Genomic DNA, 23539 nt, shown 5'->3' with positions numbered 1-23539 from the left:
TTTTAATATATGAATAAATTACATTAAAAGTTGTTCAGCAAGCACAGTTATGAAGTTAAATGTTAATAGCTTTTTAATTTTTAATTTAACTTCCAACTTAAATATTTCATTTGGTCCCCTTAAGCCTGTATTGAATAAAATTAGTAAGCTTTATACTTACTCTTTTTATGTGTAAACTACAGATATACAGAGAGCACATAAACAGATACAATATCTGTGGAATTAATATTTCATGGGGCTGATAATGAGAAAACATGCGTCTAATAGACTCCTGTAGCACTGGTAACAACAGAAAGGTAGAGGCATAAGGGGATGCTCTCCTGACGCCCCGAAGGGGCTGTTTCCAGATGCCTGTGGCGCTGATGAAGGCCAGGAAGGAAGTCCTCGGTTCGCCTCGTGGCAGGGTTAGACAGACGGGGCAGAGCCTGCTGGTGGGCGGGGCCGGGGGGGGTTAGACAGACGGGGCAGAGCCTGCTGGTGGGCGGGGGGGGGGTTAGACAGACGGGGCAGAGCCTGCTGGTGGGCGGGGCGGGGGGTTAGACAGGCGGGACAGAGCCTGCTGGTGGGCGGGGCGGGGGGGTTAGACAGACGGGGCAGAGCCTGCTGGTGGGTGGGGGGGGGTTAGACAGGCGGGACAGAGCCTGCTGGTGGGCGGGGCGGGGGGGTTAGACAGACGGGGCAGAGCCTGCTGGAGGTTGGGCAGAGAAGACAGGCCTCAGATGCTGGCTGCGTCCAGTTCTCCGGTGTCACGTGGAGACGGCGGAGAAGCCGTCCTTACCCAAGGAGGTTGCCTGTCATGTCAGCCATAGCGGAGCTACAGACCCGCTTCTGGGTCACCGTTTTCCTTGTGGGAAACGCTCCCCTGGTCCCCAGAGAGCTTCTCCTCTCCTCTGTGGTGACCTCGGTGCACTGTTTGCCGCTTCCCTCCCTCCACAAAGCTGCTGGAGGAGGAGGAGGAAACCAAGAACCTTTACCTTTATAGAAGTGGCACAAACATTGCCATGTTTTCGCAATGTGCCCAGTAAGTACTTCTGAAGTAATGGCTTAGTATTCAGTTTGTCTCATGTAGTGTTTGTAGAATATCCTTTAATGAGAGGAGATGTGCGCGTGCATATTTATTTGTCCATAGGAAGATGGAGGGAAGATGCATCTAAGAAGCAAAGTAAAAGAAAAAGGAATTGAAATAAATTCATGCTGAATTACATTTGTGTCTCTTTGACAAGTACACTCCTTGTTTTAAGTGTAATGAAGCATCTGATGAGTCTTGTATTTGAAAAGGCCCTTTATGTTTGCATTCATAACTTGACATGTTTTGATTAACTCAATAGATGGAGAGTTAGTATCGGCGTTTCATCAGACATGGACACACTTGTTCAACCTCCTGGCCGCCCTCCTGAGGAAGGCTGCGGCTGCCTCTCTGCCGCCCATAACCGCGGGCCTGGCCACGCACTGGCCGGCGGCGCTCGGTAAGGGACACTCTCCCCCAGCTGGGGTCTTCTGCCGATTCAAATGACAATGGTCTTTATTACAGTTTCACATATATGCGCCTTCTCTAAAATTAAGTAGTAACAGCATGGCTCATGAAAGAGAAACCAGGTTCTGGCTTCAAGACGTTTGCAGTGCCCTTGAGAAGCCCCAAAAGCAGGAAATTTTAGGAAAATTGCAACACATTTCAGGGGGCCCTGAAAACAGGTAAGAAAGCCTGTGGCGTTATGAAGGTACAGGCAACGTGGCTATGAAACAGCCCGGATTGGTGTGGGAGCCGGCGGCGTGCACTTCAGTGGGTGAACCTGTGCATAGCATCCTGTGTATATGGTCGTGTCGGGGGTTCTGGTAAAAGTGGTGTCTTGTCCCAAGCTACACGGCTTCTCTTATAGCACAGAAGTGTCAAGAATAGAGTGTAGTTATTTTCATAAAATGTTTTCTCTGTAATAGTTGCGTACTAAACAGTATTTGTTAAATAACTGCCGCCTTTAATTTTTCATGAAGTTTCTTCTAAATTTTAGCATAGCAAGAAGCTTTTTTTACATAAATATTTTAAGTAACATGTATGTTACCTTTAAAAAATAACCAGTTTAAATATATTCAAAGTTGAATTTCAGTTTCCAAGTTATCAGAAATTTACTTTTTTCCCACATTTTATTTTATCATTTGGTCATCCTCTAAATTAAATGTATGATATATTTTGTAACCAGAATGCTGTTTTGAAGTAAGATTTATGGGGAAATACATGTTTACTAAGAAATTGTTAGGTATGTGTCTATAGGAGTTCTGAGCTTCCCTAAGGGGAATAGTATCCATTTAGAGATCATTATTTTGTTAAAAGAAACAAAAATTGAAGGAGATGGGTTGACTGACGGGTGGAGACGGAGCTTCTCCTGCTGCACCCACGGCTCTCGCCGCCAGCATGCCCAGCGAGGTAAAGCCAGACGCCCAGCGGTCCGCCCCGAGTGCCCGGCCCGTGGCCGTCGGCCGTCCTGGTGGAGGCGGTGGGATGCGGGCGGGGCTGCACCGAGCTCTCGCTTCCTGCCCGGCGGGCATCCACGCTGCCGTCTGGGCGTCCAGCCGCGGTGGCGGAGGCCGGGGTCCCGCAGAGCTTGGAACCCTCAGCCCCGCTCTGGGCCTGTGCAGAAAAGGCCGCTGACCCTGGGTTAGGCCTGTTGATCTGGACACTGTCTCCCTAGTGATAACATAAAGACATATCAAATTCAAAATTTTTCTTCAAAACACAATTTTAATTAATAGTGGTGCTAATGAAAAATAACCTACTACATAGATAATTGGCTTTGATAATAGTGATGCTGATGAAAACATAACTAATAAAAACAACCATTTACATTCCTTGCCATGGAGATGTTTTTGTTTGTTTTTGTTGATTTTCCATGCCACGTATGCACACACATTTAAAATATCTTGTGGTTCTGTAACTGACGTTATCTGTAACAATCTTTGCTCAAACTTTCAAACTGGCCTAACATTTAGACATAATTTACATGAACATAATTCTCATGAAATCCACTCCTGACTAAATTATTTTCCTTATGTTACTTAAGAACATGGCAATTTCTATAACCAAAACCTAGGTAGAAACCCTCATGGTTGTAACTCTTAACACAAGTATGAATCCAAAATAATATATAAAGAAAACAACAAAATTATAAACCGGTGCTAGCAAATTAATACCATTAAGGTAATGCAGCAAATGCCCCTCTGATTACATGCAGCAGCGCTCACAGCAGGCGGTGAACACGGCTGACCCGCGGTCAGTTTTCCTCCCGGCCGCCTGCGCGGCGGCCCCCGCCCTCGCGTTCTCCACGCGGCGCCCGCGGGGCTTTCCTCCCTGGCTCCCGCCTGCGCCGCGTGTGAAGGCCTGTTTTAAATGCTGTGGAGCATCAGCTTGTTTGAAAGGGGAAACACAGCCACACCTGGAAGGTGGTCATCTAGGTGATTCAGAGCAGCTGCGTGAACTCTTCTTTTAGATTAGCCTAGAAATTAAAAAAAAAAAAAAAGCTGAGGACTCTAGGCATTTTGGGGATCCCAGGACCTCCCCAGAGGGATCTAGAGGGATCCATACATCGTCCTCTTACGAGGAGTGTTGTGGGTCTTAGCAGATACCACGCACATGTGCATTGTATACACACACAGACTCCTTCATGTAGAAAAGAACTCATCTAAAAAGGATGAAGTGAAAATGAAATAGATTCCTTGATTCAGTATGTTGTCTTAGTACTGTTTAAATTACTTTTGAACAATAGAGTTATTCTTGTGATACTTGAACTGGTGAACATCCTTTACCTCATTAAACATTGCTCATCAGTCTGATTCGCTGCTTTCACTCTGCGGTGATTTTCAAACACTCACACGTGGGATTACCCTGCCTCCTAGACAGGCTCTGCGGGTGTGCGGGCCTGGCCGCCGCCTGCCCTCCGCTCTGCGCTGCGAGCCTGCAGTTCCTCTCCGTCCTCTTCACTGAAGAAGCCAAGAGGCGCCTCCGGGAGAAAGACACAGCCAGCTCCACTCCAACCATGGCTTCCCTTCTGGACGAGACTCAGGAAGCTCAGAAGCCTCTAGAACGACTTAACGAAGTCATGATTCAGGTACATGATTTCTTGAGTTTTTTAAAACTTTATGTTTTCCAGTCCTGGTTTTGTAAAAACAAAAAATTTTCAGTCTTTTGAATTAAAAAGTAATGAATGCTGCCCTGGCGGGTGTGGCTCAGTGGGTTCCGCGTCATCCTGCAAAGAGAAAGGCCGCCTGCCCGCTTCCTGGTCCGGCACAGGCCCGGGTTGCCGTTCGCTCCCAGGTCGGGGCACGTGCGACAGGCAGTGATGGACGTTTCTCCCTCTCTCTCCTCCTTCCCCTCTCTCTAAAAATAAATAGATCTTTAAAGAAACAAATAATTAATACTCATGACGACCATTTGCATAATAGAAGAGTATATGTAGTTAAATTAACCATTTTCTATTCAGTTCCACCCTCAGGTGTTGACCAGTCTATGATATAAAAATTCAAACTGCAGTATTAGTCATCAGAGTCCAGCAGTTTCTCACAATAGTGTGTCATATCATGACCCCTGGGTATATTTCAAGGATGAAGGTGGTGTTCACAATATATTTCCACTTTAAAGACAGTTTGCATCTTTGAAAATCTACTCACCTAAGTGGCATTTGATTTATATACATGAACTGTGTATATTTAAGGTGCTTGTGCATATAGACATAGCAGACCTGGTGGTCCCCTTTTTGAGAAAATGCCCCCTTTCTAAGGTTGGATGCCTTTTTTCTATTTTAACTTATTTTTTACAATGCTAAAATAGGAACAAAGATTTTTACTTCCTCAAAAATGTTCGAAAATCACTGTCAAGGATTTTTACTTTATAGAGTAACAGTGAAGACAACCAGAAGCGTTTCCTAAGAGACAGTTGTCTCTTGCCACGAGGAGTCCTTGCCAGACTGTTAGCGTTAAGACCCCTCCTTCGCAGTGACTGGGTGGCACTGTGCCCTTTGCCCTTTTGCTGTGAAGAGAAGAGTCCACTGACAGGCGTGTTGAGAATCTGCCCCTGCTCCCCAGCCGGCGGGACCCGCCGCCCTCTTCCTTTGGCTGCTTGGGGCCTGGGGGCGTTTGCCCTTTCCTGCCTGCGCAAGCCCTGCTGGTGCAGACCTTTCTGGAATGGCCAGTTGCGCATGCTGCTTGGTGGCCTTGACTGTGCTGGGATGCAGGTGGGGCCAGCAGAGGCCAGGGCAGCTGCCCGAGGAGGGGTCACGGGCTCCCCGCGGCCCTGGCACCCCGCCCAGCAGGCGGTGCTCATCTGGGAAGCGGGGTTGAGGAGCCCGATAAGAGACCCCGGGCGTTTTCTCCTCCGTTTCTCTCTGGCAGCTCCTCAGACACAGGGTCTCTAGGGAAAAAAAGTCCTCAGAATTTCTCAACGTCCCTCGTTCTGGAGGACACAGCGTCCCTGGGGCTGCTCACCCATTCCACTCGGCTTTCCTCCTCTTAAAACCAGGACTGGGTGCTCTTGGCTGGTCTGATTCACCAACAGAACCATAGGCTTTATTCCCCCGGTGATTGACGGAGTGCTGCTTGGCACTGTAAAGAATATAATACGCGCCCTGGCTGGTGTGGCTCAGTGGGTTGGAGCCCCGTCCTGTACACCAAAAGGTTGCGGGTTTGATCTCCGGTCGCGGCGAGTAGGAGAGGCAACCAGCTGGTGTTTCGTTCTCACATCAGTGTCTGTCTGCTTCTCTCTCCCCCCACCTCTCTCTCTCCCAGCAATGAAAAAATGTTCTTGGGTGAGGATTTAAAAAGTGAATATTAAAGAATATAATAAGCAGGAAAACTCAGGTTCACACCTTGACAGAAGTCCCCCAGCCCCGATCCAAAAGCTTTATTAACGTCCGGTCTGGGGCTGGTGGAGCACTTCTCTGCTGCGGAAGGGCCCTGGCTCTGTTCTTCAGGGAGCTGGACTGGCTTGCGGAGCAGGTCGCCTGCTTTCCCTCTGGGGGGCGGCGTGACCCGCCCCTCCCCCATCGGCCCGAAGGCCCCACAGCTCCGGCCAGGACCACGGTGGCACGCATGGCCCCTGCGGCCAGGCCCCCGGGCCCCGGGGGTTGAGGGCCCCCAGCTGTTTCTCTCGCTTGTCAGTGCTGCTGTGTTCCAAGGAGCCGCGAGTGGGCTTGTGGTGAATACGACCCACGGCGGGTGAGGGGCCACATTAAAAGTAAGGTAGCTGCGCCCCAGGAATGTGGGGCCACGTCCTTGTTTTTCTCTAATGTTTTATAATATTATAAAAGTTACTGTTTCTACTCTTTTGCTGTTCCCTTCTGGGTGGAGGAATTATTTTGAACATAACTGGTAGAAGGAAAAGTTATGAAATTTGAATTCTCTAATATTTGTAAATCTAATGAGGCACTTCTTGATTCTGACACGGGAATTGACGAACCCCTGGACACTAATAAAAAGGCACGTGCATATCCACGTGAGAACCTTACCACAAAAAAGTTCCACCTGAATCTAGTCAAGCCTTTAGAGCTCAAATACCCAGTAACTGAGAAGCGCAGAGGAGAGGAGACAAGGTGAGGTCTTCGCTGGGAAGCAGACAGACAAATGCAGAACGTGGGCGTGCCGAGGTGTCGCGGGTCTGGTTTATTCAGCGACAGGACCCTCCTGGGGGCAGGCGGGAGGGAGCCAGGGGGTCAGGATGTGGGGCCTGACGTGCCGCTGTTCACTCTCTCTGCAGTGCTATGAAGGCCAGCCGTCCGGAGACACCCTGAGGAGCGCGGCGGGCCGCGGGCTGGCGGCGCTGCTGGCGGCCAGCCGCCGGGCGCAGAGGCTCGCTCGGGAAGGTGGGCCGCGGCCCTGCGCGGGCTTCGGGGGCGGGCTGTCCGTGCAAGCTCCCCTGCTCGTTCGCTTTACTTTGGGGGAGCCCTAAATGTAAACAGCTTGCACTCTCAGGGCCACTAAAAATAGCCAAGCATGCCTTTTAACATAAAAAGGTCATATGTGTAGATTATTGTGTGTGTGTGTGTGTGCGCGCGCAATGGTTCCTACTTTAGAAAATCTCTAAATATTATAGAGGCTTAAAAAGCAACACATCACTTAACTTTGTAGTGACTAAGTATTAGTAACAGAAGCATGTGTTACATACCTGAAAAATAAAACATAGTATTAATGGCGATACCGACAGCATTAGATGATCCTATATTTCAGTACAAATGTCCCCCCCACCTGCTCCCCAAGTATTTTGATTTCTCGTCTGGAGAGCGAGCGCAGGTCTGAGAGCCCAACGGGAGGCGCAGCCCCGTCCATCCCGCCGATTTCCATGGTGAAGCAACGGCTGCCTTTCTCAGGATGCAGCCCAGGTTTCGGGAGCAGTGTGCTCAGTTGGAAACAAGTCGGCTTTAGCCTCTTGGTTCTCTTCTATTGCTTCCTCTGACTCATTATCCGCTCACTGAAAATACTAACATGGAGCTGGTCAGCAATATAAAGGGTTATTTTTGAGGATTGGGTTGATGTATGTGGCTATAACTCACTTGGAAATGGCATCTGCTTTTGCTGGTTTTCGGTTTTGTCTTCCAGCCGACCTAATAGACGTCTGCGTCGCGCGGATGAAGCACATCAGCGCCCAGCTGAGCCTCGACTCCCTGAAGCCGGGGAGAGCGGCGCTGAGGAAAAAGGTAGCAGGTTCTGGAACCCTGGGACAGACGCCCAGCCATGGGAGAGATCCCTCGCCCGTGTCCTCGTACCTAGAAATGGCACCAACATCGGGTTCAAATGAGTGTCTGACGTAGAAGGAAGGCACAGTCAGAAAAATGAATGGGGTTTCTACATTAGCAGGTTTGGGGGTTTTGTGTTGGGTCTTGGTTCTCACTTCAAGATCTTTAAATGAAACGTATGTACTTGCTGTTATAAACATTTTGGAGTGGGCACGGTAACATACTGTGGAAAGCAGGTCTTTCAGAGCGAGCGCAGGTGCACCGCGAGTGACCTGCGGCTCGCCGTGCCGGGCGCTGTGCTGACATTTTCCTGTCTGTCACCCTGGGCACAGTTGTCATGAGAAAGCCAGGATTTCCCCCACGTCTGGCGGGTTGCAGAGCGGATGTTCCTCGTCTCCAGTTACCATTCCCTTCCTTCTGCTGGACTCACGTTCAGGCTTCATGTTTACATAAACTTGAAATAATACAAGTTTTATGTAATAGTAATGGTTAATAATAATACCTGTGGTTAAAAAGAGCTGCCACGCAGGCTCCCTGAGAAAATGGATGTGTATGTATTTATAAACGTATAAATGCACGTGCATGTGTACAGCAAAGGCCATTGGAGAGCAGAGATCTGTGTGACAGCCAGTTCCTGCTGCGTTTGGTTGGAAACCAGAGAAAGCCACGTTCAATTGGCCGAGTGATGCAGGGCGTTTCACGGCTTTCAGTTTCCTGCCCCCTCCGCTCCCCGCCAAGGCCCTGGACGTCCTCACTGACGAGGCCAGCCAACACCTGAGGCGACCTGTCGGCACCTGCTTCACTTTGTTGAGATGAAACAGGGAGCTTATTAAGTATCTCGGTTTCTCCATAGAATGGAAATCGCTTTCTCGTGGTGGGTGCGCTTGAGGCGCGGCCCCTGCTCAGAGCTCCAGAGCATCTCAGGCCCTTTGGAGGGCGGGGCGGCCCTGCCCTGGGGCCGGAGGCCGGGCAGCCACCGCACCCAGCGTGGGCTGGGCCGCCGCGTCCCGGCGTCTCAGTGCTTTCTGTCCCAACAGGAGGATGGCTTCGCTGAAGAGTTGGGCACCGCCATGCAGCTTCTCAGGAACTGTCTTTATCGGAACGAAGACTGCAAGGTAAGTGGGGCTACTTCTCGGGTTTCGCAGCAGCGCCGGCACGGGGCCATTCAATTTCTGTATGAGGCAGCGTGTGCCGGAAAGTGGAAAGCCCTTTGAAGCTCCTCCGATGCACAGCCATTCGGAGCTCAGAGTCAGCGGCCCTGACCGCCGCGCCCTTCAGCGCTGATGACAGTCCCTGATCACGTCTGCATTTTTTTCTCACTGACACTTTGACTTCCCGTGGCTCAGACACACACGTGCCCCGTTCTGTCCCGTCGGGCATGTCACCTGCTTTTTGCTGAGATGGGTGAATGGCCGTGTATGTCCCGTGAGGCAGGAGCTTCAGAGGCAGCTGGCTGGCAGGCGGCTTTCCAAGGGAACAGTAAGCAGAGGTGCCCGTGTTCCCAAGGAGAGAGGATGAGCGGGCCCTGTCTGCCGCCTCGGGGCTCCGCTCCCCAGGCCCTGCTGGCTCAGCGCCTCTGCCTGGCGCCACTGAGGTGCCTGCTCACTCTGTCAGGAGCAACGATTTAAAGACAGGACTGTGCCCCTGGTCGATCTAGTTCTGCCTCTGCCCACATAGGTGCGCGCGCGCGCGCGCACACACACAGTCAGGGAGAGCTCAGAGTTGACCAGAGTGTTCACTTAAGCAGAAAATCTCATTTCTTAACTGTATCAGGGCATTTACGGTTTATTCGGGGTTGTGAGATCTCACTGTATTGTTACCTGACATGTCAAAGCTGTTTTTCTCCATTCCTGGCGTAAGTTGCCCGTCCGGCGCCCTGACGTGGGAGGCGCTCCCCGAGGGCGGTCAGGCTCATGGGGCCATCCTGGCGCGAGGGCTCCCGGGCCTGCTTGCGCTCATCAAACCAGGATAATTTGATCTTTGTCTGCTTGCGCTGGTGACCGCTGACCTGGGTTTGATCTAGTTTTGTACGTTCCTGCCTCCAGACTAACGCTGTCCTCCTTCCCCGTCCGCAACAGGAAGCAGCGCTCGGAGCCCACCTGGTGCCCGTCCTGCATGCGCTCTGGCCTTGGCTTTTGATGGACGACTCGCTGATGCAAACGGCCCTGCAGCTGCTTTGCGTCTACACTGCGAGCTTTCCCCACGGTAAAGAGCCCCTTGTGCCTTGGGCAACGTGGCATGAGCTCAGATGCCCGTCCCGTGCACCCTTGTCAAAGTGGGCTGGGAGGGCCAGCGCGCGGCCTGTAGGGTGTCTCCCCCTCGCTGAGGGTGTGCGGGCCGAGGCCCGCGGCCTTGTCGGCGTCGTAAGGGCGCGCGGGTGTGCTCGTGCGTTTGGTGAGGAGTCGTGACTCAGCTCAGGGAATGGAGAGGGAGAGATGGGCCTGATCCTGTCGTGGGAAATTGAACTTCATAGGAAAATTGAGAGAGTGAAAATCAGGATGTCAGTCCTTAAAACGCAGGAAAGGGTTAAACCTCTAGTGGATTCAAGAGCAGGGCATGGGCATGACGGGCAGTAGTTCTGAGTGCGGCTGGGGCGGGGGTGGTTGGTGCCGTTGGACGCCTCTTCCCTCCTTCCGCTCACCGCCCAGACGTTGTGCTGCGCACCCACTGTGGCCACGCGTCTGTGGCGGCCAGCCGCTGGGGGCCGGCACAGACGGGGGCAGAGCGAGAACGGGCGAATGGGTGCTGGAGTGGAGGGCCAGGAGCCTGCCGGGGAGGTAGAGCGGGGTTGCGGGTGGCCCGCAGGTTTGTGCGCTTCCCCGTGTCGACATTCAGCTGCCTGGCCACTGGGCCCTCCAGAGAGCAAAAGGCGCACAGAGAAAGGCCTGGAACTCACAGCAGTCGGAGCCTGTGTGGTCACCCCACACAGCGCCCAGCGTAGCTTACTGCCCTCCGGCGCCGTCCGTCGGTGGGGTCCCAGCAGCGCGTCTGTGGCCGGCGCGCACTGGCCTTGGAGCTCCGGCGCCTTCCCCGTGGGGTGCGGGGCGGGCCTCTCCCTAGCCCCTTCTCTGCCCGCCCCTGCATCCCTCAATTTAGGGATATGGGGAGGAAGGAGGGAAAGAGAATCCCTGGCTAAATATTGAGCAAAAATCCCCATTTACTTTAATATCAATCTTTTGAAACTATTATCCGTGTTACTTTCATACTTAAAATTGATATAACTATGAGAATGCGATCAGGTAACTCAGCTGAGGAAGAAACTTCCTACTTTCCTGTCTGGTTTGCTTCCAGGCAAAGTCGCATCGTCCGTGACAGTTTTATGTGACAGTTAATAGGAACAGTGGTGTTTGGCTACCGCTGTGCAGCGAGCACGGAAGAGCGCCGCGTCCGTCCAGGGGACTGGCCTGGCGTGAGTTTGTCTCGCGGAGCGTGGTCACACTTAAGCCGGCCCCTTGCTGGGCCTGCACCCTCGGTCGGCCAGCCCGTGTCTGTTTCATCACGGTCCGATGCACGTCTGGTTCCCTGGTGGTCGTCCTTCTCCCCCGGTAACTCCCAGGCGGCTGCTTAAGTAATGGAGCGGACACGCGAGCCTGGGGGACCGGCGGGCGCCCCTGCTGCCTGTGGCTGCCCGTGAGCTGCGGGACCTGGAGCCGGCCACTGGCCGCTCTGGGCCGCGTCCCTCCCCCGGCCTCTGTGGCTGTGCCATTTGTCCTGTCCCCACGCCCCAGCGTGACTGTGTTTCTTTCTTCCAGGAAATGAAGGCGCTAGACCAAGTTACTGCCCATTTCTAAAATTCTTTTCCTGTTTAATTAGATGTCTTATTTAGGAGCTATTTTAAAACCCTATCATGCTTTTTTTATTTTCTTAAAAAGTAACCTAGTGCTGCGTGGCGCTCTGTTGCCGTCACGAGGCCTTCGTGAGGTCTGCCAGGCTCGCTGGGCGCGCCAGCGCTGGCTCTGAGCCCCGACACCGTTCGCAGGTCGATGGCCAGGTCGTTGGGTGGACCGATAGGCGTGGCTGCTGAGGGTGTTTTGGACCAAACAGCGAAGCTGAGAAGCCATTATGACAAGCTCTTATTTTTAAGGTTGCAGTTCTCTCTGCTGGTCCAGCTCTGGACAGTCCCCTGCTCCGGCCGTGGGCCGGGGCGGCCCCGGCAGCTCCCTGATGCTGTGTGTGCTGCGGCTGGCCTCCCAGGTGCCCCTCGCGAGCTCCGCCGTCCAGCAGGCCGTCTTCACGTTGCTGTCCAACCTGGCCCTGTCCCACGACTGCAGAGGAGTGATCCAGAAGGTCAGTGCTCACGTTGCGTCCTGTCCTCAGCCGGGCAGCGGAGCCGTCTTCCCCGGCAGGGACGGGTGTGGGAAACCCAGACCGCAGCGTCTCGGATTAAGTCAGTTGATTTCAAGACGTTTGATTTGAAAGGGTGGTAAAACGATTGAGAGGTTCCCTTTGTTCCAAGTTGATACATGGAAAGTGGAAGAAGCTGGAATATGACCAGCCTGTTTCCTTTTGGTTTATCTTCTTAGCTTTGGGTTACATTTTATCACTCTGAAATGAAAGGCAGCTGTCTTACATTTATTTGCTATCATAAAGGTAATATATTGGTCTTTAAATAAGACCAAATTGAGCAGTGACAATTTCAGTTCAATTTACATTCTCAGAATGGTTTATGAAATCACAGCCCCTTTCTCTCCGAGTTAGACCTGACGGCTTTATGACAAAAGGCGATTTTATCAGTCCCCGGGGACTCCAGCGCCCAAACTTGAATTCTTATCACTGATTTTAATTTAAAAGGGACTGAGTGGTTGAAACAAATTCTAGCACAGCTGGTCTGTTAGACTCCATTTAGGTGCGTTTCAACAGGATCCCTAAAATGTGAATGTGATCACATGATCTCTTACTTAGTAGCACATGCTAAATCCAGTACTTCTCCTCCTTTTACATGAAGGCCAAGATGATGGCAAAAGTTCACAGCATTCACCAGAATTGAGTCTTCCGCCACTGCCTCATCTCCCCTCCCTGCAAAAAAAACCTTCCACTTTGATTGCAATTTCCAAATAAACTGCAGCCTAAAAAGTAAGGCAGGATCTTTTCAGTGCTGTGTTGGAGCTCACCCATGTTGGCTCCCGAGTGGCATTAATTTTCAGGCATTTGGAAGCCAGTCGACCTCCCAGTGGTACCTTGAAATCAGCTGTAGCTGATGGTATTCACACCAGGTCACTTGGCAAAATGTGCCAAGCAGGGACCCACTGCTGTCCCTGGAGCCAGCGGCTTGCTTCCCGCACACGGCTGGGTGTTTTCTTCATATGTGTGAGTTGAGTGTGTGTGTGTGTGTGTGTGTGTGTGAGAGAGAGAGAGAGAGAGAGAGAGAGAGAGAGAGAGAGAGAAGAGAGAGGCGCCATCCGGCCTGGAGGCCTGTGGTCCCCCTGTTGCTCTGGCGAGGCCGCAGAACCGGGTGCAGGGCCGGGCGCAGGGCCCATTAGCGGGCGTAGGGACAGGAGGCAGGGTGGCCCCCTTGCGGCGTGAGAGCCAGCCTCAGGTTGGCAGTGCGGCTGTGAGCTAGCTGGAGGCCTCTTCTTTTTTAACACTTAGTTTCTTCATTTTTAAGCTTAAGGGGTTAAACAAGTGATTTCTAAGGCATCTGCAGGGATCAGTCTCTGACTAAGCATATTTTGGCATCGAGATGATGAGACGGAGGGGCAGGCCAGCGTGGTGTTTTTCCTCTGCTCTCGGGAGGCACCCCAGCCTTGCTCGGCCGCAAGGCCGAGGCTGTAACGAGCCCCGGACACGCCCGTGGCCCCCGTCGGGTCCTCAGCCGCAGGCTCTGGACGGTGCTGCCCGCGCTGCGCTGCAGCTCGGACTCGGGGATGCCGGCCCTCCGCCCTGGCGCACTCCCGCACCACGCGCGGCCGGGGCCCTTCTACGCCTCCGCGGGCCCAGCGGGAAAGAACGGTCGCCGGCAGCACGTTTCCCTCCGCGGCGCTGCTGTGTGTCTCCTCACTGTCGTCAGCCCGACGGCCACTCTCACAGCAGCAGCTGGCCGAGTGGGCCGCCCTCCCGGCGCTGATTCGGGGGACAGGCGAGGGGTGGGTGTGAGTGCGCGCACTCGGAGTCCTTGTGTGCGAAAGAGTTGAGTTTATTTCATGGCGTCGAGGCATCGTCTGGGTTGAAGTGCAGGGGAACCCAGCAGTAAGCCAGAGCAGGCCGTGGCGGAGGGAGGGGGCCGGGGGCGGAGACCGCACTCCCGCCCCATGTCAGATGCGCCCCCTGCCTGAGGTCCCCGTGCTGTCCTGGGCTGCCGCTCCCTGGGCTGCTTCCCTTCATTCATCCTTTCATTCTTTCTTCCTTTGCCTATAGACTGTTCTAGGCAACAACTTCCTGTCTTTCACGTAGTTTTGCAGAAGGATTTTATTGGGAAGTCGAAATGACTCTTACACTTCCCTACGAGAGCTCCCTCCTCTCTGTTTATGCGGCCGGCCGACGTTCGCCATGAGAAACCTGTAAACACAGGCCGCAGCTGGGTCAATGGAGTCGGAGCTGTCCCCGCGGGCCGTTTTTAGCGCGTCCAAAGCGCCAAAGATTCAGGTTCTCCTCAGCACTGCCAGGGCTCTCCGTGTGGGCAAGATGATTGGAGTTTCGGTTCTTTTCTTTCTTTCCTTTTCTATTTGTTAGTTTTCAAAGTTCTTCTCGTCAATTTTCTACAGTTAGAGTTGGCGTACGGAGTCGTGTGGGTTTCAGGTGTCCGGCACAGTGACTGGGCATTATGGGCCCTCCGACGCGGCCACACAATGAGTGTAGCAGCATGTCGTTGTCATGCTCTCATTGACCGGTCTCCCAGGTGGCACCTCACATCCCCGGGGCGGGCTGGCTTTGTAACGGGGGTTTTGTGCCCTGTGTTCCCGTTCACCGTTCTCCCCCACACCCTCTCCCCTCCCTCTGGCAGCCCCCGCGGGTTTTGCCCCATGTTCCTCCCCATAGGACAGCTCTTAATGAGCAGCCAACTGCCAGAGGCAGGCAGGGGGAACTCGGGAGGCCTGAACCGGTCCCCGAACGGAACCTTCAGTCCTAAATAATTAAGAGTTGACTGTACCTACTTTATCCATCATCAGAAAAGAATTACGGTTAAAATTTGAGCACTATTTTGTTCTCCTTAACTTTTTCACTTATACCTGGAAACAACGTAGATGGGCTATGAGGAGGGTATTGGAGGAAGGAGACATTCAAGTTGGGAAAAGAGCAGAATCCTCGTTAATTGGTCTCCAAGGGACTAGGAAAATAATGCAGAGACTCAAAAAGAAAATAACCTTCTCTCTGTTTACCCGCAGACCAACTTCTTACAGAACTTTCTGTCTCTCACATTGCCAAAAGGAGGAAATAAACATCTCAGTCAGCTGACCATCCTCTGGCTGAAGCTGCTCCTGAATGTGTCATTCGCAGAAGATGGGCAGCAAATGATCCTGCGGCTCGAGGGCTGTTTGGACTTGCTGACGGAGATGAGCAAGTTCAAGCACAGGCGCAGCCCGTGCCTGCCGCTCCTCATCTTCCACAATATCTGCTTCAGCCCTGCCAATAAGCCCAAGATCCTGGCTAATGGTGAGAGCCCACTCCATACGCCACACCCGCATGCGCGCGGGGCCTTTTCTACGTGTGGTGGTTCGTTCACCATTCAGAGTGGAACACAACATGGTTGTATAAATAATTTGCTGGGTGTTTATTAAGCCCCATTCTGTTGAAGGCACTGTGGGCTGCAGAGAGAAGGCATCAGGTGTGATGCCTGTCCTCAGGGGTGAACCAGGTGTGGCTCCGGCCCCTCGAAGCTCCCAAGGCTGCGCAGAGTCCGCTAGCTTACCCGTCTGCCAGACAAGGGTCGCTGCTGGCTTTGGTCAGCAGGCCCAGATGTCTGGTTCAGACGGTCCCAAGTGGAGAGGGCCGTGGGGCCTGCCCTGGCTGTTCAAACAGATCCCGAGAACTCCACATTTCTGGTCACGTCAGGCCAGGTGAAAACAGCAAAAACATGTGAGATAGCAGAGGTAAAACTCCCCTTTACAACCATCACAGAAGCAAAAAGGCGGTGAAAAACTTTGAGGCCAATTCTTCGTGGAAGTCTGTGCCTAGAGAGGTAAGAGGTATGTAGAGAGCCCTGTTGTCCAGGGACATTTGCCAAGGCTGTGGGCTTTTGCGCAGGACCACCAGTGGGTCAGGGATCAGAAGCCAAGGCTCCCTGTGACGGGGAGGCTTGGGCCATCCTGCCTGTACAACGCCGGGCCTCCAAAGAACCGACTGTGTAGGAAATGGATGGATCAGAATTAAATTGGTCCCCCGACCCTCATCCAAGTGGCTGTAAAGAAAACAGGCATGAGGCCGTGTGAGACCGGGTGCACGGCCCAGGTGGCCCGTGACCTGGGCCCGAGCTGGTCCTCGACTGACTGACAGCCTCTGGGCGCTCCGCAGAAGTGGATGTCTGCTCCGGCGCGGGGAGGGCGAGGTCGTGCTGAGCTTCCAGGAGCCCCCACACGTGCGTGTCCAAGAGTGTCGACCCAGGTGCAGTGAAAGGAGACCAGGCCTGTCGGGAAACAGGGCAACGGGAGCCAGAACCAGCCTGGACTTCAGACATTGCAGTTAAAAAACAGTCAGAAACAACTTGAATGATACCCTATTTAGTAAATAAATGCAAACATTGAGGACACTTGCAGGGAATAGGAGACTGGAAAGTAGAAAGATTTGAAACAGAGCATTGAGAACTTCAGTGTCCAATGAGACAACCTGTTAGCTACGCGGAGGTATTTAAATGTAAAGCAATTGGCCCATGCTGCTTGTTGGTCACGCCAGGTGCGCCTGGCCACCAGCTGGCCGCTCGGTGGCACGCGTCAGCGCTGGCTTCCTGGTGGGAGTCGCGCGGAGAGACGAGCCTTGGCGGCACATATGACAACTCGTGCCTCTGCCCAGCGGCGTCTGGTGCCTCCGAGGAGACTTTAGGGATAGAAGACAGTCAAAAAACCAGTGTCCGGGATGCAGTACAGCGCCCGGAAGGGGAGAGGTGTCCAAAGAATGAAGAGGGAAGAGCAAAGGGCGGCGGCCACAGAGGCATTGAGCCGGTCCAGCCGCGAGTTCGGTTGAGGTCCTCAGAGGGGAGACGAGAGAGGGAATGTTTGACATGATGATGGCCCAGCATCGAAGACCTGCTGTAAGACACAAATTGACAGATTGAAGAGACTCAGAGAAGTCCAAGTGGATAAATAATAGTAAGCCCACTTCTAGACACATCACAGTAAATCTGCAAGAAACCAAAGGAAAAGAGGAAATGGAGACTTGCCCTGCGAAAACGCGATGGCGCGTGCTCAGAGTGCGAGCTCCCGTGACGCGCGTGATCGGGGAGCTGCCGACACGGACCAGCTGGCGGGTCCTGCCGCGGGAGACGTGGGGCCGCGGCGTGAGAACGGCAGCACCGCAGCGCCCCTCTGCCCCCGCTGCTCAGAGGGTACTGTAGGGAGCAGCTGCTTTTTTTTTTTTTTTTCCTGTAAAAGACGTTAAATTCCTTAAAATTTCTTTAAAAACAACCGAGTCACTGAAACAGCATTGTCATTTGCATTACTTACGGACTCTCATCCAGCTAGTGTTTGCTGAGCCTCTCAAATCAGGGGGCGCAGTGGCGGGGTCCCCAACAGGGAGTGGACGGGCCTGCCCTCAGCCGGGCTGTGCGGTGGCCAGAGGCATCTGGCCGGGTGGGGGGCAGCCGGGGACAGGTGTCCCCCGATTCCGAAATCTTGCCCTGTAGAAGAAAAGGGTTCAATGTAATGACAGGAAAATACGTCATAAGATATGCTCTGATGTTGCTCTGAAGTGCCTGGGCCATCTCTTCGGTGCCAGGCCACCTGCCTCTTCACTGAGAAGGGGCAGGCCACCGTGCGTGACCCCAGGCTGGACTTCACCCCCCGGCTGCCTTTGCCAGCAGGGCCATCTGTGTGTGGATGTGCCTTTGGGTCCCTCTCCCTCTGACACATGCATCCGCAGCAAAGCACATTCCTCTACGATGTCTGGTGCTTTGTAAAAGGCTTAACTCATGCTAGTCCTTGATTACCAATTTATACAGTAGCCCATGCTATGGATATGTCTGTGTAAAGTCTTTATAATTTATGACAAGAGCAAAGCTGCTTCCCTGCGCTCCGCCGTGTGAGCACTAATTGAGGCGCTCGTCAGCAGAGCTCTGGAACCGCGGGCCTCCCGCTGCCATCGTCTGCAAGTGGGCGCGCCCTCGTGGGAGGAGGCCGGATGGCAAGGCCCGGCCGCTCCTGGGGCTGCGTGCTGTGTCCTGGGAACTGTACAGGGGGCCCTCCCTCGTGCCGCGCGCTGGGAAGATTGAGCTCTCTGAGATAAGAATACGGTGTCATGTCTGGGGCTGAACCTTTTTTTTTTAATGTGTTTATTAGAAAAAGTCATCAGTGTGCTGGCTGCCTGTCTGGAAAGTGAGACTCCCAATGCCCAGAGGATTGGAGCAGCCGCGCTTTGGGCTCTGAGTCACAACTACCCGAAGGTCAGTTTTTAAAGTCTCTGCCGTACAGCGGGGCAAATGCCCACCTTGCGGGCTCCCCGGGACCTCCGAGGAGTGTCGGCGAGGGGAAGACCAGCTCGGGCCGCGGCGCCCTGCGGGCGCCCCCGCACGGCCAGGGAAGCAGCAGTTCAGACGGCCTTTTTCACCCAATCGTCTCAGCAGCCTCTCTCCTGTCAGAGATGTCTCTCTCTCGAGTGCATTTTCCTTGTTGACATAAGTTGCTTTGCCTTATGGGTGCGACGTTATGATAGATGATTTATGCTCAGAGGAGTGTCAAGGAAAAACACGCCTTGAAGTAAAACCAAATAGCCAAGTGTTATCCCATCGCGGGATCTGCCTGCCTTTGGTGCGTGTGGTCCCTGAGTTCTGGGCTAAGCTCAGTCCCCAGGCCCAGGCCCCGCCGGGGGCAGCAGCGGGGCAGCAGGGGCACTCGACCCTGCTCTCTCTCCGGCCTCTGTCTTCGCTTCCTGTGCAGACGTCTCACTCCTGAGAGGAAGGCCCGCGTGTGTCTAGTTGATTACATAGGGGCCAAGTGACAGCGTGAGCAGAGACCATCGTCGCCGACGGGCCCGCTCAGCTGCCGTCCCTCATCGGGGCAGCTGTTCTTCCCGCGGGACGGTGCTCCCGCACGCGGGGACAGTGGCCGCTGCCGCCCCCTTGCCTGTGCCTCGGGGCTCGCACACGGCTTGGTGCTCTGCTGTCACGTAGTAGAGATTTGTTGGCCGACTCGTAACGTGGGATACTTGTCCTGGAACTGGAGGTTTGAGGGAGTGGGAAGGAAATAAAATGGAGAGGAGGTGGTTTAAAACAGTAAAATGAGATTAGGGAGACGGGGCGAAAGGGAGGGGCAGCGAGTCCGTGGGACGGACGAGGAGGAATCAAGTCAGGGAGGGAAGGGGTGGCGCCGCCGCAGTGACTGTATCCTGACCCCTAACCTGTGGTCCTGTGTTCTCTCCAGGCGAAAACGGCTTTGAGGAGTCCGTCAGTAAAAAGAAGAGTGGAGGAAGCATATTCCTTAGCGAAGAAAAGTAAGTTTCATTGTGAGAGAGTGCAGTTAAACTTGGAGGCTCTTGATTGAATTCTCCGATTAGTGAAATATTGGGACAGTTCGCAGCAAAATAACAGTCTTTTCTGAGCTGAGATGTTGCAGACACATTTGAGGAGACGGCTCATTGAAGCGTCATACAATGTGCCAGTATTCGGTCCGTACGTTTCATTCTCACGTTGTTGAGATAATAAAATACGGTAGTTCCTTCCAACAGGTCCGTGGTCCTTCCCTCCAACAGGTCCGTGGTCCTTCCCCAGGCCACCCTTCCTTGCACTGAGCTTGTGTGGGCCACCCCCGCGCTGCAGTGCATTCTCCGGTGACAGGTGCGGGACCCCGTTAGAACGGCCCTGGACAGAAACCTGTGACCCGACGCGGGGGGTCGAGCGGGCCTCCCACAGACAGGGCCCGCGCCCCCGGCCCCGGCCCGACACCAGGCGGTTTGCCTTGTGAAGCGCGGTGTTCACGTTAAGCGATGCAAGTTGTCAGCGAGCGTTGTTCTCTGGCCACTTTTTCATGCTCCGACGTGTGTTTGTGGTGTGGTTTTTAGTAAGTGGCTGTGGTTGTGGGTTTTGTTCTGTTTGTTTCTAGCTGTGATGTGTGAGCTTCAGGCCACGAATGGGCGGGCTGGCCTGAGTGTTTCTGCGCCAGGCGCGGGAGTGTGGCCTAGAGATGATGGAGGCTGTGGCGGAGGACTGGCCTTTTCCATTTACACTTGTTGGCTAACCGATCAGCTAAAAGTAAACGTAAATTCCGTAACTTTTCTTTTTACCGTGTAGAATATCCTAATGCTAGTCCGTCAAGAAGGCAAGTAGAACGTTGGCCGCTCTCAGGTGCAGTACTAAGTTTAACCAGCTTGCTCTTGCACGCTCTCATTTTTCTCTCGCAGCTCGTGCAAACTCCGAAGAGAACCCTCTAAGTGCCTATTATTTGAGATGTCTGGAGAACCTCGTTCAGCAGCTGGCCTGCTCGTGAGGATGGAGGCGCTCCGCCCTGCGGTCGGTGGCCGCCGGACAGCTGAGCCGCGCGGGCAAGCTCTGTGCCCGGCGGGCGCCTGAGGACAGGCGAGTCGCCTGCGAGGTGCCGTGCCTCCCCTCCTGACGGGGCGCGGGGCTGGTGGGCCCAGCTCCGTCCCTTCACTTCCGACCAGCTCTCTCCAGGGGAGAGCAGCCGAGCAGGAGGCGGCGTAGAAAAAGGACACAAAGTTCCGGGGACCGCCTTTTTCTAGGCAGTTTGCTCTGTAAAAATCCTATTTAACAGTTATTTAATAAAATATTTCTAGAAACTGGACATTGACTAATAATTGCTGCCCACAGGCTTTTCTCAGTCTCATAAATGTAAATTGTAGGAATGGAAAGAAGAAATATTACGATTTCTTTTTATAAAGTTTTTTTACATGAAATTTTGCGCCTGTCAATACAGATCCTTATCTTTTAAACTTCAATGTTGTCCAGAACATACACATTGGTGAAGGGCTATTTGTATATAAATGTGTATAATTTTGTGAGCAGCTTTTTTCTGTAATTTTTAGTGATAGTTGCTCCTTCCCCTGTGATATGTAAAGCTATTTATTTTATTCTTTTTATTTTTCAACTTCTGAAATGCTGTGTAATAACAAAGGAGGAAATGGAGTTTTTGGTGGTAGAGGCCTGGGTTCAAATTCCAGCTCAGCCCCAAATACCGCCAAGAACAAGACTGGAAAACCGCTCAGAACCAAGCCCTGTCGCGCACCCCCGGCACCACCTCACCTGGCGCGGCCTTCGGAGCGCAGAACTTCAAGCTGCATCAGCTCCCTTTCCGCAGTTCCCAGACACTTGAAAGTATGAAGAAAAGACCGTGTCTACGGAGTGAAAACAAAAACTGATGTGTGTGTGCGCCCTGTACATACATTTAAGGGGAAGTTTTATCATTGAATTATGGTGAACAAGAAAAAATTAACATTTAAAAAAAATTAAGTGCTCTTAGCACATTCCTATTATCAATCAAATAAGCCAGGCAGTGTTATTTCAGCTGGAAGTGTGAGGATGAAATATATGCTAAATACTGAAAGAGAAGCAGATAAATTTGCAGTGTTTCTAAGTTATTGATAGAGAGGCAACACACAGGTGCGGGAAGTTCAGGAGTCCTGGGCAGCCCATGCTCATGGGAAGCAGGGGATGTGGCCGTGTTCCGAAAAATCTACCAGTTCTGAGAGCAGGAATCTCAGGAACTATTTCTATCTTTTCCCCTGGTTTCTTATATTTTATGTCATTTTCTTGGCATTACCTCTTAAGCCCTCATTAACGAATAATGGGGTGGATTTCTTTGTAACTTTTGGTTTAAAGAGCTATTACTATGTCACAGGTGCTACTGTAACTTTTTACCTAAAGAGCTGTTACTATGTCACAGGTGCTACGGTGGCGAGCACTTACTGTGTAGTTTACTGTGAACAAATGGAGGCTCAGCGCAGCTGTGTAGTTTGTTTGCGGCTGGAGACTTGTGGGGTTGAGATTGGACCCAGGGTGACTGCTCAAATGCCCGAGGGTGGTTTTTGTTTTTGTTTTTGTCCTTGCCTGAGGACACACTTATTGATTTTAGAAAGGGGGAGGGGAGGGAGAGAAACATCTCAGCTGCCTCTCACAGGTGCCCCGACTGGCACTGAACCTGCAACCCAGGCATGTGCCCTGATTGGGAGTCAAACCCGTGACCTTTCGGTGTACGGGACGATGCTCTGACCAGCTGGCCTGCCCGGCCAGGACCAAGCCTGGCGTTTTTTAACCACCGTGTTGTGCTGCCTCCTTTTCTCTTTTCCCTGTTGAAGTTCTTGCCTTTGTGTTTGGATCTTACAGGAAACCGCAGTTTTTCCACAAACACTTGGGTCTCTTCAAGGAAATTTGCAGTTCACAGATTGATTGATGGGTTGGTTGACTGACCTATCAGGGTGTGCTTTGCCTCGGGTCTTGGGACTCGGGAAGAGCTGTCATTGGTTATTGCCCGTGGCAGTTCGGGACGGTGCTGGAGGGGGAGGGTAACGCAGCAGCCAGAACCGTGCAGGCCGCCGCCCCGGAAGGAGGCAGAGGTCATGGCCTCAGGAGAACGCGCCCTGGTGTCCGCGGGTGTCCAGGGACGTGAGGCTGGGAGGCCTGCGGCGCCCTGGGTCCCGATGTCGCTCCTCACAATCTGAGTCTCTCCAGACTGTGCAGCCAACCAGGGGAAGCTGCTGAGCAGGGGGTCCCTGAGGTCACTGCTGCGGTGCCACCATGGGGACCCCCCCTGCATCGGAACCTCCCAGGGTGCGTTTGGAAAGGCGGGTGCCTGGCCCCACTGTGACACGGTTGTCACGTCCAGGGGACTGGAAGTTTCCCCAGGCGGCCTTTGCGCATGGCAATTTGAGAACCGCTGACTAATCCCTGGCGTTACAGAAACCTGTTTGGGATGTGAACGTGACCGTCATGCAGCTACTTAGGAAGGAAATCAGGACTTGGCTCTGGGTCTCTTGATTGCTGAAGTGTTTTCTCTGCTGCGTGTCCCTAGTTGAGGTAAAGATCCAGGAAGCAGGCCCAGGGGACTGGCATGTGGCTCGCGGTCTCCACGTCTCCCACGCTGTGGCCTGTTGGCCGGCTGGGTCGGAGCGTGCGTGGAGCTGGGGGCGCGCGCTAGGCGGTGCCATGGAGCCAGAGCCCGGGCGTCAACAGGGAAGCTCCGGATTGGACCCCTGTGCAGTTTGGGGGAGGAGGCAGCTGCCGGTTTTGAAGATGGGAACAGCTAGAATTGTTAAGTGGCCCAGCGGGAGCCTTTCCCTGCTCTTCTAAAATGGCCTTTACAGCCCTGGCTGGCTGGCGTGGCTCACTGGATTGAGTGTCAGCCTGTGAACCAAAGGGTCACTGGTTCAGTTCCCAGTCAGGGCACATGCCTGGGTTGCGGGCCAGGTCCCCAATAGGGGGTGCACAAAATACAACCACACATTGGTGGTTCTCTTCCTCTCTCCCTCCCTCTGCCTAAAAGTAAAAAGGGATAAAATCTTAACAAAACAAAAACCCACCTTTACAGGTGATGAGTGGATGGGCAGAGCAGAGTAAAAAACAGAACTTGCCCGTGTAACTGCAGGTCACCCCCTTCCCTTCGTCATGTGAAGTAGACTCGTCGAGTGCAGTCATTTTCCATCACTGGCTGGGCCTGGCTGTCCCCCGTTCCCTCAGATCTGCTTCTTGACCGTAAGGGTCCTCAAGTGCAGCAGATTGATGGGCAGGAGCCGCG

General features: G+C 53.1%; 1 protein-coding gene across 1 annotated transcript in view; it reads left to right on the top strand.

Annotated features, from left to right (window-relative positions):
- Positions 1-20278, top strand: part of RTTN (rotatin) — a 96356-nt gene extending 76078 nt beyond the window's left edge. The window contains exons 39-49 of the mRNA XM_054583779.1: positions 1329-1466; positions 3886-4097; positions 6737-6842; positions 7576-7673; positions 8750-8827; positions 9791-9917; positions 11797-11999; positions 15035-15302; positions 18137-18240; positions 19217-19286; positions 20193-20278. Coding sequence (XP_054439754.1) covers positions 1329-1466; positions 3886-4097; positions 6737-6842; positions 7576-7673; positions 8750-8827; positions 9791-9917; positions 11797-11999; positions 15035-15302; positions 18137-18240; positions 19217-19286; positions 20193-20278 — 1490 coding nt within the window. The remainder of the gene's footprint in view (positions 1-1328; positions 1467-3885; positions 4098-6736; positions 6843-7575; positions 7674-8749; positions 8828-9790; positions 9918-11796; positions 12000-15034; positions 15303-18136; positions 18241-19216; positions 19287-20192) is intronic.
- Positions 20279-23539: the final 3261 nt, after the last annotated feature.

Source organism: Pteronotus mesoamericanus, unplaced genomic scaffold (assembly GCF_021234165.1).
Source record: "Pteronotus mesoamericanus isolate MK-2021 breed Mesoamerican mustached bat unplaced genomic scaffold, CSHL_Meso_final contig_74, whole genome shotgun sequence".
Taxonomy (NCBI): Eukaryota; Metazoa; Chordata; class Mammalia; order Chiroptera; family Mormoopidae; genus Pteronotus; species Pteronotus mesoamericanus.
This window is presented reverse-complemented; position numbering and strand designations above follow the sequence as displayed.